This window comes from Eschrichtius robustus, chromosome 12 (assembly GCF_028021215.1).
Source record: "Eschrichtius robustus isolate mEscRob2 chromosome 12, mEscRob2.pri, whole genome shotgun sequence".
Taxonomy (NCBI): Eukaryota; Metazoa; Chordata; class Mammalia; order Artiodactyla; family Eschrichtiidae; genus Eschrichtius; species Eschrichtius robustus.
The window spans coordinates 1,875,927-1,894,106 of record NC_090835.1 but is presented as its reverse complement, the minus strand read 5'-3'; the positions used below and the strand labels follow the sequence as shown (position 1 = coordinate 1,894,106).

The following is an 18,180-nucleotide window of genomic DNA, read 5'->3' as shown; positions in this document are numbered from 1 at the left end:
CGCCGGAGGAACAGCCCTTACAGAGCAGAAGTCACTCGTTTCCTCTGCTGGGCTTTTAAACACAAGCCAGGTGGTTTGCCAATTTTGTGGCTGAAATACACCTGTAAAGCCTATTTTTAAAAAACATAGGCCTCAACCCTTAGAGATTCCGGTTTGGGGGTGGGGGAAATGGGCCTTGGAAAGTGTTGTGGTGCCCACCGAAGTTTCAGAGTGACTTGTGCGATCCATGGCAGTTTTCCTGATGGTTTTTCAATTTTTGCCCGAAACTATGGGCCGTTAGTAGGACTGCGAAGTAAAGAAAATTTCCCGATTTCACCCCTACGAGAACCCGGTGCCCTGGAGTTGTGGTTCCCGCTGTACGGAGAGGGGGCTGCAGGCCCCCGGGTCGCATCTAGGGTCTCTGCCAGCCTGCACCCTCGGGACCCTTCCCGGCCCATTCCCGAGGTTCGCCCTGGGAGGGAGTTAACCCCGCGGGGGAACGGCCCATACGGAGGACGAGTCCTCGAGACAATCAGAGGCTCCTGCTCGGGCTCCTTCAGGATTGTCAGGTCCCACAGCCCCAACCCTCTGCACGGTGCGGGAGGGGAAGAAGCCCCAGCGCTAGGCGGAACCGCCGGCCGCTGGGGGTTGGGCCGGCCTGCTGGGGGCGGGGCCTGGCGCGGGGGGCGGGGCCTGGCGCGGGGAACGCGGGCGCGCTGAGAGCGACGCGGACGCTGGGTCTGAGGTGGAGGTGAGGAGGGGACGGGCGGACGGGCAGGCGGGCCTGAGGGGGAGGCGAAGTGGGACGGACGGGGCCTGAGCGGCGGTGAGCGGGGCCGAGGCGGGATGGGAGGGCGGCGGGCCTGAGAGGGAAGTGAGACCGGACGGGCGGCGGGGGTGGGGTGGGGTGGGGTGGGGTGGGGTGGGGTGGGGGTGGGGCGCGGTCCTCGGGGTCAGCGGTCCCGGAGGGAGCGGGGCAGAGCGGGGGAGGCCGGTGCCTGCGGGGCAGGAGGAGCCCCCGGCCGAGAAGCTTCCTTTCCTCGCCCGGCCGGGCCGCGGGGCGGGAGGTGTCCCTGTGAGCCCGGCGCGCGGGCCTGGGGTGGGGGTAGGGTGGGGCGGGGCGGGGCGGGGCGCGGAGGGAGACCCAGGGGGCCGAGGCCCGAGACCCGCGTCTGAGGCGCTCGAACCCCGTCCTCGCGTCCAGGGCCCGCGGTGTTCGCAGCGCCGAGGATGTGCGGGCGGACGTCCTGCCACCTGTCCAAGGAGGTCCTCGCCCGGGCCTGCGCCTACCGGGACCGGCAGGGCCAACGGCGACTCCCAGAGTGGAGGGACCCGGACCGGTACTGCCCGTCGTACAACAAGAGCCCGCAGTCCAGCAGCCCGGTGCTCCTGTCCCGGCTGCACGTGGAGAAGGTGAGCGCGGACCTGCCCTGCGCCCGCCGCTGCGCCTGTGCTGACGCCTCCGGCACGGGTCACTGTTCCTGGGGCCCCAGCTGCGTGCTGCTCTGCACGAGGCGCGCCAGCCCTGCTGCCTGCCCGGTTCATATGCATTTGAAAGCACTGTTTAAGGTAGCGTCTTTCAGACCTCACTGATCATCAGGGACCTTTCAATATCTTTAAAAAAAGAAAAAAAAAAAAAGGATTTCCATGCCGCTTATGAGTCCAGCGAAGTCAGAATCTCTGGGCTTAGGGCAGGATTAAGACTAGCTAGTCTAAAAACACCTCTGACGTTTCTTGAACATTTAAGTTTCTATTCTTTCTGCTTGCGTCTTCAATCTTTTTATGTTTGTCTTTTACTGAAGCTAGGAACAGAGGTATTTGCTTTGGTATTATGAAGTTTAATTGCATTCTTTATCTTGGTAGAATCTACTTCTGTAGTGTTGGAGTGGCCGATAATTTATAATCATGTTTTGGTTCTTGGCTTTATCTCCTGAAAGAGGGGGAGTGTGTGTCTGTATGCGTGCATACCTGTAGTGTAATAAAAATGCTTCATTCCAGAAATTAGTAGTTCTTCCATGTCTTAAATGTTTTAAATATACTTGATATGTTTTTTAAAATCCTGATTGTTTCCATCTTGGATTTTTATTCTTTCTGATCCATAATGCTTAAGTCACTTGATACAATTGATTATACCCCTGCTGCATACTCTTCAGAACTGTTGTGATAATATGATAGTCAAAAAAGATTCATTTTTCCGTTACAGGGATCAGATTATTTTAGAAAAAAAAATACCAGATGACTTTGATCTTCTTGGTTGAATGAAGCCATTTACATGAAATAGTTTATTCTCGAGCCATTTTTAGTGGATGCATACTTGTTGAAACTAAACAGACTTTTTTTAATGAGAGGCAAATCAAAGTAAAATCAATATCATGGGGAACCTTGACTGGGAAAGGAAAAAATAAAACGTTTCAGAGGGAGGCATAATTTGAAGAGAAAGAAGGATTAACTGTGTGAGGTTTCTTATCTTTTAGCCTTGGTTCTCTTTGTACCACATCATTAAAATTATAGAATGAATGTTAGCTGGAAGAAAACTTTAACAGATGTAAAGACAGAAGTGTAGAAAGATTGTGAGTGGTCCTGGGTTACCCAGGCAGTGAGGGAAGAGCTGGTACCGAGGTCCCGTCCACTGTTCCCACTCCAGTGGATACTTCCTGGAACTAGGAATGGGGAAGGTGGAGCCGCTAAGCACGCATAGCCCTCCTCTTCTGTCAGTGATGTCAGTTTGCTGATGGAATGTTTTGACTCCACATCTCCAATAAATTTTATAAAGATTGCTAGGGTTTCCTAATTTTGATAAATATTTGAGGTTTCATTTATCTGAAAATGAACATCGTAAATTGTAAAGCGAAAATAGAACTATTTCAGATGACTAATCCGTATCATCAATGTCAGCACATGTGTATAGATTGTAACATTTGCATTTGAAGCCACTGACTTGCAAGTTACTTCCTCTTTCGTTTATCTACCCCTGGTGCTACCAGCTGTTCAGGTTACAAGTCCAAGAGGGTAGAGGAAAAGATGACTAATATTGAGCAATATTTTCAGTATTTTGGCTTAGAAGCTGCTTTCTATTCATTGCTCCCAGTATGGGGCAGCCCTGTATTTGGGTTTGGTTTACAATTGTCCATTGAACACACTCAGGTTAAAGGTGATCAGTGGAATTCGTACGAGCATGATTTCTCAGCCTTGGCACTATTGACATTTTAAGCGGGATAATTGTTGTGGGAAGCTGACCTGTGCCTTGTAGAATGTTTAGCAGCGTCACTGGCCTCTACCCAGTAGATGCCAGTTTTCCCTAGGTCATCATAACCAAAAATGTCTCCTGACATTGCCAAATACCCACACGATATACCCACTCGATGCCAGTGGACCAGCCCTCACCCCCGGGCTTGGTGAAGTGAAGGTGGGGCGGGGGGGGGCGGTGTCAGAATTGTCCCGTGTCCAGAACCTCAGATCTAGAGTTTTGTCTTGTAAATTTCTGATGCGAGATTGTTTAGTTGGCTGTGAGATAATGTTATCTCTTATTTTCATTTATGCTTTGTGCAGGGAGCCCTTCTGCTTGGAAGGTACATTTGACACATTTGATTCCGGAAGAGAAAGAGGATTTACAAAAGCTCTGTGTCTTCACACATTCTTTCTCTTCCTTCCTTCTCTACCCTACCATTTCTTCCAGGATCACCTTTTCCTTAGTTATCCTGCGAGCTCGTTTATTGGTTTTAAAGGCTGCTTCTGTCTTTAAGGAGGAAGCAACACATGCATGTATATATGTATGTATGTATATATGTATGCATGTATATATATGCATGTATATATGTATGCATGTGTATATATATGTATGTATGTATATATGTATGCATGTATATATGCATGTATATATGTATGTATATATGTATGTATATACGTATGTATGTATATATGTATGCATGTATATACGTATGTATGTATATACGTATGCATGTATATACGTATGCATGTATGTATGCATATATGTATGTATGTATGCATGCATGTATATATGCATGTATGTATATATGTATACATATGTACAGTTGATCCTCATTCTTCATAGATTCTGTGTTGGTAAATTTGCCTACTTGCCTACTTTGTAACCCCCAAAATAATAACTCATGATGCTTTTGTAGTCATTCGTGGACATACAGAGTGGTGAAATATTCAAGTTACCCAAATATGTATTCCTAACTGAGATCAAGTAAGATGAAGTTCTACTTTCTTGTTTCACTTTTTATACTATAAACAAGTGTCTTTTTTGAGATCTGTTTATTGCCATGTTTTTTGCATTTCTATGCTTTTTGTTGGTGATCTTAGTGTTCAAAATTGTCCCCAAGCATAGTGGTAAAGTGCAGGCTAGAATTCCTAAATGCAAGAAGGGCGTAATATGCCTTACAGAGAAAATACATGTGTTAGAGACGCTTCGTTCAGGCATGAGTTACTGTGGCTGCTGGTCATGAATTCAACATTAATGAACCAACAATATATGTTAAATAAAGTTTAACATATAATAATAAATATGTTAAAAACACACAGAAGACAAGGTTGTATATTGATCAGTTGATGAAAATGTTGTCACTATAGGTTCCTGGCAACCTAACGGTGTTTCCCCTAAGAGCCGCAGTTCAGTGTTCCCTACTTCAGTGTTCGTGGCAACTTTGTACAACCTACCTGCCATGTATAACAAGAATGGGTCTGTGTTGTGTATGTGTGTGTGTGTGTGTGTGTGTGTGTGTGTGTGTTTGTATGGCAAGGGGATTAACTAATACAGGCAAGATATTGAAAGAAGTGGGACAGGATCCTGTGAAGAGCACAGTGGAGGAATTAGCTTTAAACAAAAGGGAAGCCCAGGACTTCCCTGGTGGTCCAGTGGTTAAGACTGCGCGATCCCAGTGCGAGGGTCCCGGGTTCGATCCCTGGTCAGGGAACTAGATCCCGCATGCCGCAACTAAAGATCCCACGTGCTGCAACTAAGACCCGGTGCAGCCAAATAAATTTAAGAGAAAAAAAAAGGGAAGCCCTTCTAAGACACTACTACTGACAGTTCCCCTCTTGGAATTCCATCCTCTCAACTTTTTTCATTCTGCTTTTATCTCTCTAGGAACTTTTTGTTGGACTGCACTTTTTCCTCATTTCTCCTTTTTGTTTTTGTACCCCCAGGTTTGATCCTGTGATTGATTTGCTCTCTAAGAAACGTTATCCTAATGGCTTTACCAGTCACCTTTGTATAGAAGATTTTGCTGTTTCTTTTTCATCGTAACCTCAAAAAATATTAAACTACAATTAGTGTGCTTATTCCATGCCACACATCTAACCTCATAAGTAGCAGAGAAGGGACTTTTGAACCAGGGTCTTCTTACAAAGGCCGTTTTCTTTCCTTTATACCAGAGGTTGGCAAACCATGGTCCTCAGACCAGATCTGGCTCACTGCCTGTTTTTATCAATAAAGTTTTATTAGAATACAGCCATGCTCACTTGTTCTTTGGCTGCTTTCACACTACCAACGGTGGCAGAGTTGAGTTGAGCTGCAGCAGAGACTGTGTGGACTCAGAAAGCCAAAAATATTTACTGTCTGGTCCATTACAGAAAAAGTTTGCTGACCCATTCTCTGTACCATGCTGCCTCTCTCCTAAGCTTTAATTCCACATGCTTGTTGGACATAGTAAACCTCTGTCTGTGGATTTTATTCTAGTAACTCAGAACAACCTTTATATTATGTTCACCAGTGAGGAATTAGGAGAAGGCATTGCAGGTATGGTTTGTCTCTTCCCTGGGGTCTGGGGCCTCAGCTGAGAAGGCATTGGGGCTAGAATCATCTAGAGCAGGAGGCAGAAAACTAGGGCCCTCTGATCATTTTTGTAAATGAAGTTTTATGGGACAGAGCAACATCCATTCATCAATTGTCTATGGCTGCTCTGTCCCTATAATAGCGTTTATAACAAAGACTGTAAAGTCTACAGTACTTAATATTTAGCCTGTTAGAGAAAAGTTTACCAACATCTGATCTAGAGGCATCTTCAGGGCTTCCCTGGTGGCGCAATGGTTGAGAATCTGCCTGCCAATGCAGGGGACACGGGTTCGAGCCCTGGTTTGGGAAGATCCCACATGCCGCGGAGCAACTAGGCCCGTGAGCCACAGCTACTGAGCCTGCGCGTCTGGAGCCTGTGCCCCGCAACGGGAGGGGCCGCGGTAGTGAAAGGCCCGCGCACCGCGATGAAGAGCGGTCCCCGCACCGCGATGAAGAGTGGCCCGCACTTGCCGCAACTAGAGAAAGCCCTCGCACGAACCGAAGACCCAACACGGTCAAAAAAATAAAATAAATAAATAGAGGCATCTTCACTCTCTCATCTGGCAGTTGATGTTGGCTCTGAACTGGGGCTTTTGACCAAAGCCCCTACATGTGGCCTCTCCACAAAGCCTGGGCTTTTTCACCAAGGTGGCTGGATTTCTTATATGGCAGCTCAGGGCAGCGAAGGCAGTGTCTCGGCAAACAAGGAGGAAGCTGAAAAACCTTTTCTGACTTAGCCTTAGAAATCATAACAGTGTCACTCGTGCCACATTCTGTTGGATAGAAGCAGGTCACAGGCCCGTCCAGATTCAAGGAAAGGGCACATAGGTCCCCCACACAGCTCTTGATGGGAGAAGCGTCAAAGACTTTGGGACCCTTTTTCTAAGCTGCCACAGACTTCCCGCTGTTACCTGAAATTCAACATGTGATCTTTCCCCACATCAAACCTCTTTCCGGATTTTTCTCTTTTGTTCAATAGCACCGTCATTATTTCAGGCTTCTGGGCCTGAAAACTTAATCATCCCTGTTTTCTTTGTCCATTTGACACCACAATTTCTTTTCTTCTTTTTTCTTTCTATCTTTTGAATGTCTTTTATTCTCACTACTGTCACCAGACCTACTGTACCACCCTAGTAGAACCTAAAATGTACTCTCTGCTCACTGGTGTCTTCCAACTCAGTGTAGTACACCGTGAGAATAGTGTGTGTGCGTGTGTGTGTGCGTTTTAATCTATAGATTTCATCAAATTCTCAAGGGACCAGTTACCCCCAAAAAGTTTAACAACCATGTGTTGGGGGTGAGGCCCCAAGACTACCCCCACATTCGGAGGTGCGTTCGAAGGACTCAGCATGTGACGTGGCTAAGCTTTATTACAGTGAAAGCATACACAGTAGAATCAGCAAGGGAAAAGAAACAAGTAGAAATCTGGAGAAATTCATGCACAAGCTTCCTTATCGTCTCTCCTTCCTGTGAGGGGGCACACCAAGCATGTTTTCTCTCCAGCAGTGAAAAATGTAGTAACGTGCAGTGTTTCTGCCCAGGGAAACCCATTAGAAACTTAGGCCCAAGGTTTTTGTCGGGGGCTGGTCATCTAGGCACTCTCTGCCTGGCAAGTACCAAAGTTCTAGACTCCTAGAAGGAAAGCAGGTACTCAGCATAAACCTCATTTTTTGCACAAAGTAGGCATAGTATACCATCTTTATCAGTTAGGGAAAGGTGGAAACACTAAAAATCCAAGTTCTCAGATCCTAACTGAGGGCCAATCCTGTAAGCAGGCCTTCCTACAAATAGCATCCTCAGGCTTGCTATAACTTGGCTGCACAAAACCACTTCCTGCACATTCTTGACACGGCCTCTAATTTCATATCTGGGCTTTCCTCCCATCTCTTCTCTGTCTGATTCCTATACCTCTTGTGGGATCCAATCCAAGAACCACCTCACCCTATTCCTTCCCCTCTGCCCTTCCCAAGGAGTTGATAATACTTCTCCATCCCATCTCTCACAGATCACTCTCCACTGAACTTTTTTGACACTCCTTGTGTGTACCACTTACATGGCCCTTAGCCTATGGTATCTTATCACTTCATATTTTTAATGCCTGTGTGGCCTCACGAGTTACAGTGCAAGCCCTTTGAGGTTAAGCACCTTCCATGTGCCCCCATACTACCCTATGTATCCCTTAATCATAGCATGTACCTTTTTGTATGATGGTTGCCTGTAACGTGTGCTTCTTGAGAGCTGGGGCCATGTGAAGTGCAGGGCCTGGTACTATGTCTCTCCTGCAGTAGGCACTCATTAAAAGTTTGCAGAAATTAAAGCTCTTTGTATCCCCCATCCTACCCAAGCAGAATGTCATACATTCTAATAAATACGGTTGCTAGAGAACTCAAATTACTCACATCATGATACGTCATTAAAATTGTTTTCAAGTAGAATCTTTCCCTATTAATAATCCTCTTTGTATTTTGATACTAGTAGTGATGTAATGCATGTACTGAATTAGGTTTTCTAAATTTCATTATGATCTCCTCATTGGATCTTAACCTTTTTCGTGGCAGGGCGCAGACTCATCTGAGCGTATCATTGCTCCCATGCGGTGGGGCTTGGTCCCATCTTGGTTTAAAGAAGCTGATCCTTCCAAGCTGCAGTACAACACTAGCAACTGTCGTAGTGATACCATAATGGAGAAACGGTCCTTTAAGGTAGGTAGCTGGTCTAGGGAAAAGGCACACATTCTGATATTTTATCTAACAGAACTATTAGTGCCTTATATACCTGAGAAATAGTTCCAAAGTGTGTTCCCAGTTATTAATGTAGAGTGCTGTTCTCTTTATTACTGTGTGACAAAGCATGCCAAGACAACAGTTTATTATTTCTCATAATAAACCATGGGCTGCCTGGGCTCAACTAGACAGTTTTTACTCAACCAGAGGTTCTCATGTAGTTCTAATCAGATGACAGCTGGATGTCCCAGGTGGCTTCTTAACCCACATGGGTGACACCTCAGCTGGGATGAGTAGAACAACTGGAGGCCTTTCCATGTGCCTGCTAGGGGGTGTCAAGGTGGTCAGGCATCTCACGTGGCATCTGGCTTATCCGGAGTTCACCATCCAAGGGAGCAGGGCGGGAGCTGCAGGGCTTTGTGACCTTGCCTTGGAAATCATAACAGCGTCACTTCTGCTGCGTTCTGTTGGTCATACAGAGCCAGCCTGAGATCACTGAGGGAGGGGACTACATAGTATGTGAATATTGGTAGGCGTGGTTCTCTGGGGGGCCAGCTTTGGAGACTAGCTACCACAGTGCCTGTTTCCTGCTATGTACATTATTTAATCTTTTCAACATCTGTGTAAGGGTGACTTTATACATAAGAAATGTGACATACAGAGGAATCAACTGCTCTGAGGTCACACATTGGCAGATCTGAGATTTTAAGTCCATGAAACATGTTTCCATCACTAAGACCATATCTTGCTCATGTTTTCCCTCAGGTGCCTCTGGGAAAGGGAAGACGCTGTGTTGTTTTAGCAGATGGTTTCTATGAGTGGCAGCGATGTCAGAGAACAAACCGGACGCAGCCCTACTTCATCTACTTCCCCCAAATCAAAACAGAAAAGGTATCATCAGCAGTGTATATCTGTGTCTGTGTCTTTGTGTGTTTGGTATGTTCTCTGAGCTGCTTGCATTTTTGGTTTGATGTCTTTCCTATTTTTTTGAGAGTTCTCAGCCATTATCTCTTCAACTATTTCTTCTGTCCCGTTTTCTCTTCTCTTTCTGGCATTCTAATTATATATGTGTTAGACGGTTTGATATTGTCCCATAGTTTTTGGATGTTCTCTTATGTATATTTCATTCTTTTTTCTCTGTGTTTCAGTTCGAGTGATTTTTATTGACCTGTTTTTAAGTTCACTGTTCTGTCTTATTTCACTGAAATTGCTTATCTGCCTGTTCATGCATGTTGTCTACCTTTTCTATAAGAGCTATTATGTATATATATATGTAATACATAGCTAATATATGTATATATATATATATATATATAGCAATTACACTTAAATTCCTGTCTGATAGTTTCAGCATTTGGGAAATGAAATCTCTTGAGTCTGGTCCTGTTGATTTCTATTATATCTTGGCAATTCATTGGTTATTTTTGGCTGTTTGTATGTCTTATAATTTTTTATTGATTGCCAGACATAGTAGATAGGACAGAGACTGAGATCAGTGATATTTGTGTCTGGAAATGGATATGCTTATTCTTTTTTGGCTGCCTTGGGTCTTCGTTGCTGCGCGCAGGCTTTCCCTAGTTGCGGCGAGCGGGGGCTGCTCTTCGTTGCCGTGTGCGGGCTTCTCACCGCGGTGGCTTCTCTTGTTGCGGAGCGCGGGCTCTAGGCGCGCGGGCTTCAGTAGCTGTGGCTCAGTAGTTGTGGCGCACGGGCTTAGTTGCCCTGCCGTATGTGGGATCGTCCCAGACCAGGGATCGAACCCACGTTGCCTGCACCGGCAGGCGGATTCTTAAACACTGCGCCAGCAGGGAAGTCCCTGTTTATTCTTTTATTAGGCCATTCATGTCCGAGGTTGAGTTGATCTTGTCCGGAGCTGAACTGGGTTTGGTTTTGTTGTGCACCGCAGGCTTGAAATGTTTCTCCGCTGTCACCTTGTGTTTAGGGTACGGGTTGGTTTTCCAGAGGGTTTTTCTCAGTAGCCCTGCTCCCTGCAGCTGTTGTTACGTCCCTTTGAGCCTGTGCCTTCCAGAGGCTCTCGCCATGCTCTTGCCCCTCCCCCAGAGGCAGACTGCTGTTGCTTGTCGTTTGGTGTGCAGGGGGGCGGAGAGAGTTCTCCGTTGTCTTGGTTCAGTCTCAGTCTTAAGCAGAGCTGTGTCCCCGGCTCTCAGGCTCAAGCTTTCTCGGTGATCCTGCTGCTTCCCCAGGGGCGTAGAGGGTTTTTCTCTTTTGCCCTTTTCCAGCTTCAGGGGGTCGTTAGCTGTATCTTAGGAGCGACAGGGTTTATCCCTTTTCCCCTTGGCCCCTTAAGGCTTTTGTTCTTTAGAGGAGGAGTGACCAGCTGAGGCTTCTCACCGTCCCTGAGGCAAAAGAGCTCCCCGTGTCTAGCACACATTGGCAGGGAAGCTTTCTCCAGTCCCCTGCCCCCAGTCTCTCTCGATAGCACCTGTGGAGGGTGGTCTGCAAGCTGAGGCAAACTTCCCTGATGTCTGCAGCCCCCAGGGCTTCTGTGCTCTCAGGCTAGCCCACACTCTGCATCGAGCAATTTGATGATAATTTTATCTGAATTCTTACCTGCTGCATGGAGGAGGCCTTGTTTTCCTTCTCTTACCACTGGGAAGCCAGTACTGGTGCCTCGCCTCCTCTTGGATGACCCTGTCTTTCCATAAAGTTCAGGTTAATCGGTTGCCCTGTGACCTCAGTTCTCTGACGAGTTTAAGTTATGGTTATTTAGATGCTCTACCTTGTTTTTTGCTAGGGTGGAGGTGACACTTTCCAGCTTTCTGTAGTCTAGGCCTTGAACTGAATCTTGAATGGCAAGTAGGAGTTGGCATGATGAAAAAGGGAAGGGAAGACCTTTGGGGCAGAGGAAAGTTGCTTCTGCGAGATAGAGGGGCATGAAATTTGCATGAGGGCATCATTTAGAAATAGCTGGGCTTAATTCAAGTTAACGTTGTAATTGAAAGCCGGAACGATTATCCAGATCACGGAAGGCCTGAGTATCCACTGAAGGTGTTAAACTGTATTGTGAAAGCATTAAGGAGCCATAAATCTATTGCTTCAGTGAGTATCTGCCACCAAGCCTCTTTCCTTCTGCGACAGTGGATCAAGAGGACCCATGCTAAAGGCATGGGCTGAATCACTTCTAAAATGATCGCCATGCTCTCAAGTCTGTAATAGTACCCAACCTGCAGGGGGGAAGGCGGCTGCTGAGTATCTAATCGACCATGGATTTTGCTTCCAGTCAGAGAGCATGGGTGCTGCAGACGGCCCTGAGGACTGGGAGAAAGTCTGGGACAACTGGAGGCCGCTGACAATGGCCGGGCTCTTTGACTGCTGGGAGCCCCCGGAGGGAGGAGACTGCCTGTATTCTTACACCATCATCACAGTGGATTCTTGCAAAGGCTTGAATGGCATCCACCACAGGCAAGTCACACTTCTCATGCCTGGCTCCAAAAGGACTCAGGGCAGGGTTCGTCCTCTTTGCTTTTAGATAGGCAGCTTCTGTACGCACAGATTTAGAGAGTAGGAAAGTAAGACAGTTGCTTCACAAAGTATAGTCAGTTTGGCTGTAACATGATATGCATTTCCTAAAAATCACCACACTATGCAAAATTGCACTATGAAAACCATAGGACTTACGGGAAAAGTGGGACTAAGGGGACAACACTTAAAAATTTTGTCAGTGACACAGTAAAAAAAAAAAAAAAAAAAAAAATAGGAATCTAGTAAAAACAGTACTATCGTTCCATGCATTAAGTGGTTAAGAAGTACATAGATATTACAATAAATATGGCACTTTACCTTAGAAAGACCTGAAACTGACTTGTGGAAGTGAGTGTCGCAAGAGTTGCAGCTTGTGTTATTGTGCAGTGGTAGAAGGAAGATTCTGCAAAATTATCGTCTTTTGCAGTCTTAAATCCTGGGGCATGTTCTTCTGCCTTTGAAACGTTGTTCCTTCGAGGCATGCCTTTATAATAGATACGTATTTAATCAAAACTGAACATTTTGGCCCAACGTGTGGCCTCCTCCAATTAACTTCAGTATCACTAGTGGAAATTCCCTAACAGCATCTTCATCTGTACTCATGTCTTCTCCCAACAGCTGAGAGCTCTGGAAGTGGCAGCAGTGTTTGGGGCCACCAAAACAGCCATTACTAGCACTAAGAGGAGCCACCTCTGTGGTGTTTGTGTGGTCTTTGTGTATAGAGAGGGCATTCTCTTTGTGAGAAAGCTTCCAGTTTTTTAGTTTTTTTACTGTTCGGCTTTCAGTCCCTATCTTTCCATTGCTTCTATTCCTTCAGACCTGGCTGGTATTGACTTTATAACACTTCTTGCAATTGTTCCAGCCGTGGATGTTCCTTTTTTCCCAGCCCTGTTACTGTTGTGGATCCTTTATGTCTGTCGCTCTGGAGATATCACATGTTCTCTTCTTGCTTTCAAGACGCTTTATTATTATTTCAAGCTTCTCGTCAAGACTTACAAGTTTTCTGTTTGCATGCACTGCTTAGCGCTAGTGTTTGAGCCAGGAAGCTTAGACATGTTTGAGATGTTGAATGAATCGTTTTTTTAATATAGAGAAAAGTTTACAAATGCAAAATGAGAACAGAACACAACTTTGGAGGATAATATGCAGTGAGCCAAGGTAGCCGTCAGTGTTTGAGATGTGTGCATTTTGTGTACTCTTACAAGGCTCAGTTCAGCGGGGTGCAGTTTTCTGTGTTCACTTTGTGTTTCTCACAGACAGAACCGTATATAAGCAAAGGCAAAATCTGCATTATGTTCTAACAGATCAATCACACTGGAACAGATTTTCATTTTAAAAACAAGCGTTACAGGACTTCCCTGGTGGTCCAGTGGCTAAGACTCTGCGCTCCCAATGCAGGGGGCCCGGGTTCGATCCCTGGTCAGGGAACTAGGTCCCACGTGCATGCCGCAACTAAGAGTTCGCATGCTGCAGCGAAGATCCCGCACAAGGCAACAAAGATCCTGTGTGCTGCAACTAAGGCCCAAAGCAGCCAAATAAATAAATAAATAAATAATTTAAAAATATATTTAATAAAATAAAAAACAAACGTTAGCAGAACTGACTATACTTGTGTAACACTTTCACAGTTTTTGCCAGATCTGAGTGTCCTCAGAAGTAATTTTATGATCTTTTGCTGGAAAGAACGCAGTGCTGCACACACTGGATTACCGATTTTAGCCCTCTTGTCCTAAGCGTTCTGTCTGAAGTGATGCTTTCATGGGATATAATAGTTCTAGTTTTTGCTAATTCACCTTAAAATAAATTCCTATTTCATCTAATCTAAGATTTTGTACCACTATTTTATACATTGTTAAGAAAAATAAAGTGCTGCCAATTATTGCCAATTAAAGTGTGTGTGATACAGTGCAGAGATGCCATTCATCATAAAATGCATCTGGATTTCAAAGATCTTAAAATACCCTTTTTTTTCCTTAATATTTATTGATTTATTTAAATTTATTTGGTTGCCCCAGGTCTTAGTTGTGGCAGGTGGGCTCCTTAGTTGCAGCATGTGGGCTCCTTAGTTGTGGCATGCCAACTCTCAGTTGCGGCACGTGTGTGAGATCTAGTTCCCTGACCAGGGATCGAACCTGGGCCCCCTGCATTGGGGGCTTGGAGTCCCAACCACTGCACCACCAGGGAAGTCCCTTAAAACACTTTTTAAAAGTACCTGTTTGGAGGAATTCCCTGGCGATCCAGTGGTTAGGACTCTGTGCTTCCACTGCTGAGGGCCCGGGTTCGATCTCTGGTCGGGGAACTAAGAATCCCATAAGCCGCGCAGTGCGGCCAAAAAAATTAATTAAATTAAAATAAACTAAAATGTTTGACTTGTTGAAGTAATAATAATTATTAAAATAGATGTTAACGCATTTATCTCCTATCTGTACCACCCACCAATGAAGTGTGTACATTCTTTGCATTGGCCCAGAACATAAAATTGGGGGCTAAACAAGGGATCTTTTCCTAACATCTGCTGGGTACCAGGAGTCATCTGAGGCAGGCTCTTTGCTTTTCTGAGCCATAGTTTCTTTTTGTTCACAATTATATAAATAGCTCTTTCTTAGATAAATCTTCCATGGGTGATAAGGCTGGAGAGTATTATTGATAGACACGTTTTCCAGGGTTCATTTTCCCTTTAAGTCTAGGCTGGAGTGTCGTAAAGGTCACCAGTTTGCTAGCGTGTACACTGGAGTGGATCCACTCATAGCACGGGGCACTGTCTTTGCCATCTGACTCTGTTAAGCTGGCTCTCCTGGTGTTGAGTTTTGTGCCCTGTTGGTCCCTGGGGGTGGGGGGGGTGGGGGGGGGGACACCGGGCAGCAACTGGCACGTGAGGCGCGGAGGGAGGGTGAGCTGCTGCTTGGGGCAGTTTGCGCTTCAGCTGACCAGGCCTCTCCCCGCCGCCGCCGCCCCCCCCCCCCCCCCCGCTGCTCCCGACCACTGTCTTCACCGCACGGGCTAGGATGCCTGCCATACTAGATGGAGAGGAGGCAGTCTCTATGTGGCTGGACTTCGGGGAGGTCTCAGCTCAAGAAGCTCTGAAGTTAATTCACCCCACGGAGAACATCACCTTCCACCGAGTCTCCTCCGTGGTGAACAGCTCCCGGAACAACACTCCTGAGTGCCTGCTTCCTCTCCGCTTGCTGGGCAGAAAGGTAGGGCCTCTGACTGCGACAGTCCTTCCTGAGCTTTCTGCCTGCCGTCAGTGTGACCTGTTCATTTCATGCTGTGACCTTGCACAATCAGAGACTGAATACAGACCACCCCAGATTCACCTTCCTCGTGCACGGCAAGGTGGACCAGGGCAGTGACTCTCAAAGCGGGCTGTGACTCGGGAGTCCTCAGGAGACCTGTTGCAAAATGGAAATGCCAGCCTCTATCTAGACCTACTGCTTCAGTATTCAGGGCTGGGCTTGGGCTTCTGTATCTTTAAGAAGCTGCCTTGGTGGGTCTGATAATAAGCCAAGTTTGAGGATTCCTAATCTAGAGGGTGATTGTGAGAAGGACAAAGGAGCCCTTGACCATAACTGTATCTCTCGCCAACCAGATGTGTGATTTATGTCTGTTTTCTGCACCTCTGTTTTCCCAACTACAAGATGGAGGAGTTCCAATCCTCTTTCCCCTTCAGGGGGATTTGAGAACATTCCTGCCGTGAACTTTAACTTCTTAGAATTGGCGGGGATCCAGATGGTGTATTTTGAAGGGAAGGTGAACAGGCAAGAGGCCTCAGTGAGAAGGAAGTCCCAGAGCAGAAGCTGGCCCCTGCTGATACCCGGGGTGAAGGTTTAGGAGTAGCAACTGTTTGTCAGTGGCATAGAGGGACCTGAAGTAAGACGTGGGTCTGATTGTTCCAAAGTAGGCATCTTAGGGTGCCTGAGAAGTGTGCAGGACAATGATGGCTAGAACAGCTGCCCCCTTCCCCACTTTTCTAAAAGTTTATTAAGTTTTCATACTCACTGTCAGTGTCATCCTTTTTCTTCAGTTCTCTCGAACTCCTGCTCCCCTGACACTTTTTTTCATTACCCGTCTCTAAAAATGTCATTGTATGTATTCCTTTTGCACTAGACACTGCCCCGTTTCTGCCATGGTCTTTACTCCAGAAGAATTCACATTCTGGAGAGGTGGCATCGTGTGAACTCAGAAGCTTCAGTCCGGGGTTGGCGAAGGCGTAGAGGAAGCAGAGGGAGCGGGGCTGGTAGGGGGCTGTGTGGAGGGCGGTGCCGCGGGAGAGAGCTGCGCTCGGCCTTCGGCTGACTCCCGCCCTCCAGCTCACCTCCCCACCCCACGCTGCCTGGTCTTGGCTGAAGCACACACTTTTCCCTGACACTGCTTCATTGTCTGCCCGTGTTTGGAGTGCCCAGCAGCCCTCTTCTCTGGCTGGCCCCGCACACCTCCTCTGGGAAGCCTCTGAGAGCTGCTCCCTCCTCCTCGCAGCCCTTGGAGCACACTCTGCTCCTCTCCTCCCACTCCTGATTAGGGGCCCCAGCTGGCCCTTGGTGACATTTTCCATGCCGAGGTCAATACCTAATGCCTCTTCCCCTCTTTCTTCCCTTGGAGTTGGCCTATTTCCAAAAGCTTGAGCTGGTGGTTTGAGCTTTTCCTTCTTTCTCCTTAGGAGCTCAAGGCAAGTGGCAGCAGCCAGAAGATGTTGCAATGGCTGGCCACAAAGTCACCCAAAAAGCAAGACACCAAAACACCCCAAAAGGCAGAGTCAGATGTGCCCCAGTGGTCCAGCCAGTTCTTGAAGAAGAGCCCGCTCTCCCCCAAGAGAGGCGGCGCTGACCTCCTGGAGCGATGGCTGAAGCGGGAGAAGGAGGAGGAGCCTGTGGCCAAGCGGCCTCACACCCAGTAGCGCAGGACTTCCAGAGGCCGAGGCCGAGGTGCGCCGCGCTGAACACCACGGTGACGGCGGGTTGGGGGGGGGGGGTGGGTGTGGCTTGGAGGAGGTAGCACAGTGTTAGTTAACAGTTGTGGCTTCTTGGGGGAGTGGCTGTCCTGACTGTGACTGGGAACCCCCAGTGGGGTGGGTGGGCAGCCTGGGAGAAGGGAGAGGCACCACCGTCAACTCATGATGGGGTGGGGGGGGGGCCCTTGTGGCCACGGCTCTCTCCTGGAACCCCGGGGACCTTCCCTCAGAGTCTGACCCTGCTGGCAGTTCTCAGCGTCCCCTGGTACTGCTTAGCAGAGGCTGTTTTCTGTTTAGCCTTCTGGCTCTTTTCAGTGCTTTGGAATTAAGTTCTTAAAACATTGTATTTTTTTCTGAATAAAGTGTTTGATAAACTGTTTACATTTCAGAAAATGCTGCTGGTGGGAAGAACTCTGGATCTCACTGTTTTCTCCTGGCATAGTCCTAGGGAATGGTTTTGTCACAATGTGGGGCATTGGGGTTTTTGTGGACAAAACTGCTCTTCTGGAAACAACAAAAAGGCTTGGTGGGGCGCTCTTTATTGAGTCTCTGTTCACTCGTAATACTTGAAAGTTGCCCGAATCTTTTAGCTTAAAACCAGCCAGAGTGCCTGCCAAACACGAGGGGTTGCAGAGGCCAAGACCCCTGCATGGGGAGCGTAGGATCTGGGTGCGAGCCCTGCCCAGGTTCGCGGCCCCTGGGTGGAGCAGCGCACGGAGGGTGACACGGGTTTGGGGGCCATCCGGCCCAGCCTGGTCAACGCCCCCGCGGTTTGTTCTGCAAGCTCGTCCCAGGCACCAGTCACTCTGTAATTAGATGTTTGGGTGGTTGTGACTGTACGCCTCCCCACCCAGATGACTGGGTCCGTGAAGGCAGGGACCGCTTTCTGCCCACGTGAACAGGAGGCCTGCAAAGGCTCCTGCAACGTAGCTGCGCACTAACTGCGCGCGCAGCCCTCCAGGCTTAACCGGATGCCACGCAGTCCTGGCGGCGGGAGGGATGGGGCGCCTCCGCGCACAGGCTGCCGTGCGCACGCCGCCGCCGGGCCTATGCAAATCAGGGATCGCAACCTCACCAATCAGAGCGGGGCCCCGGCGCTGTTCCTGCCAATGGGGGCGAGTGGCGGGCGGGATCCCCGCTCCAGACCCTAGGCCTCCAAATTCTGGCGGCCGCGGGTGGGGTTTGGAAACCAAGCTCGGCGCGAGGGGCGCGGGGCGCTTTCCCGGGGCCTGCAGTTTTCTCTGGGCTCT

At 47.8% G+C, this 18,180-nt stretch overlaps 1 protein-coding gene and 1 long non-coding RNA gene across 2 annotated transcripts; both read left to right on the top strand.

Moving 5' to 3' along the window:
• Positions 1-665: 665 nt before the first annotated feature.
• On the top strand, positions 666-16,937 carry HMCES (5-hydroxymethylcytosine binding, ES cell specific). Its single transcript, XM_068558482.1, has 7 exons — positions 666-730; positions 1,184-1,392; positions 8,338-8,481; positions 9,268-9,393; positions 11,741-11,922; positions 14,987-15,179; positions 16,640-16,937. The coding sequence occupies exons 2-7, from the start codon at positions 1,210-1,212 to the stop codon at positions 16,874-16,876; spliced, it is 1,065 nt and encodes a 354-aa protein (XP_068414583.1). The 5' UTR covers positions 666-730; positions 1,184-1,209; the 3' UTR covers positions 16,877-16,937.
• On the top strand, positions 1,399-5,455 carry LOC137773649 (uncharacterized). Its single transcript, XR_011075708.1, has 2 exons — positions 1,399-1,548; positions 5,152-5,455. It is a non-coding gene; the product is annotated as an uncharacterized lncRNA (long non-coding RNA).
• Positions 16,938-18,180: the final 1,243 nt, after the last annotated feature.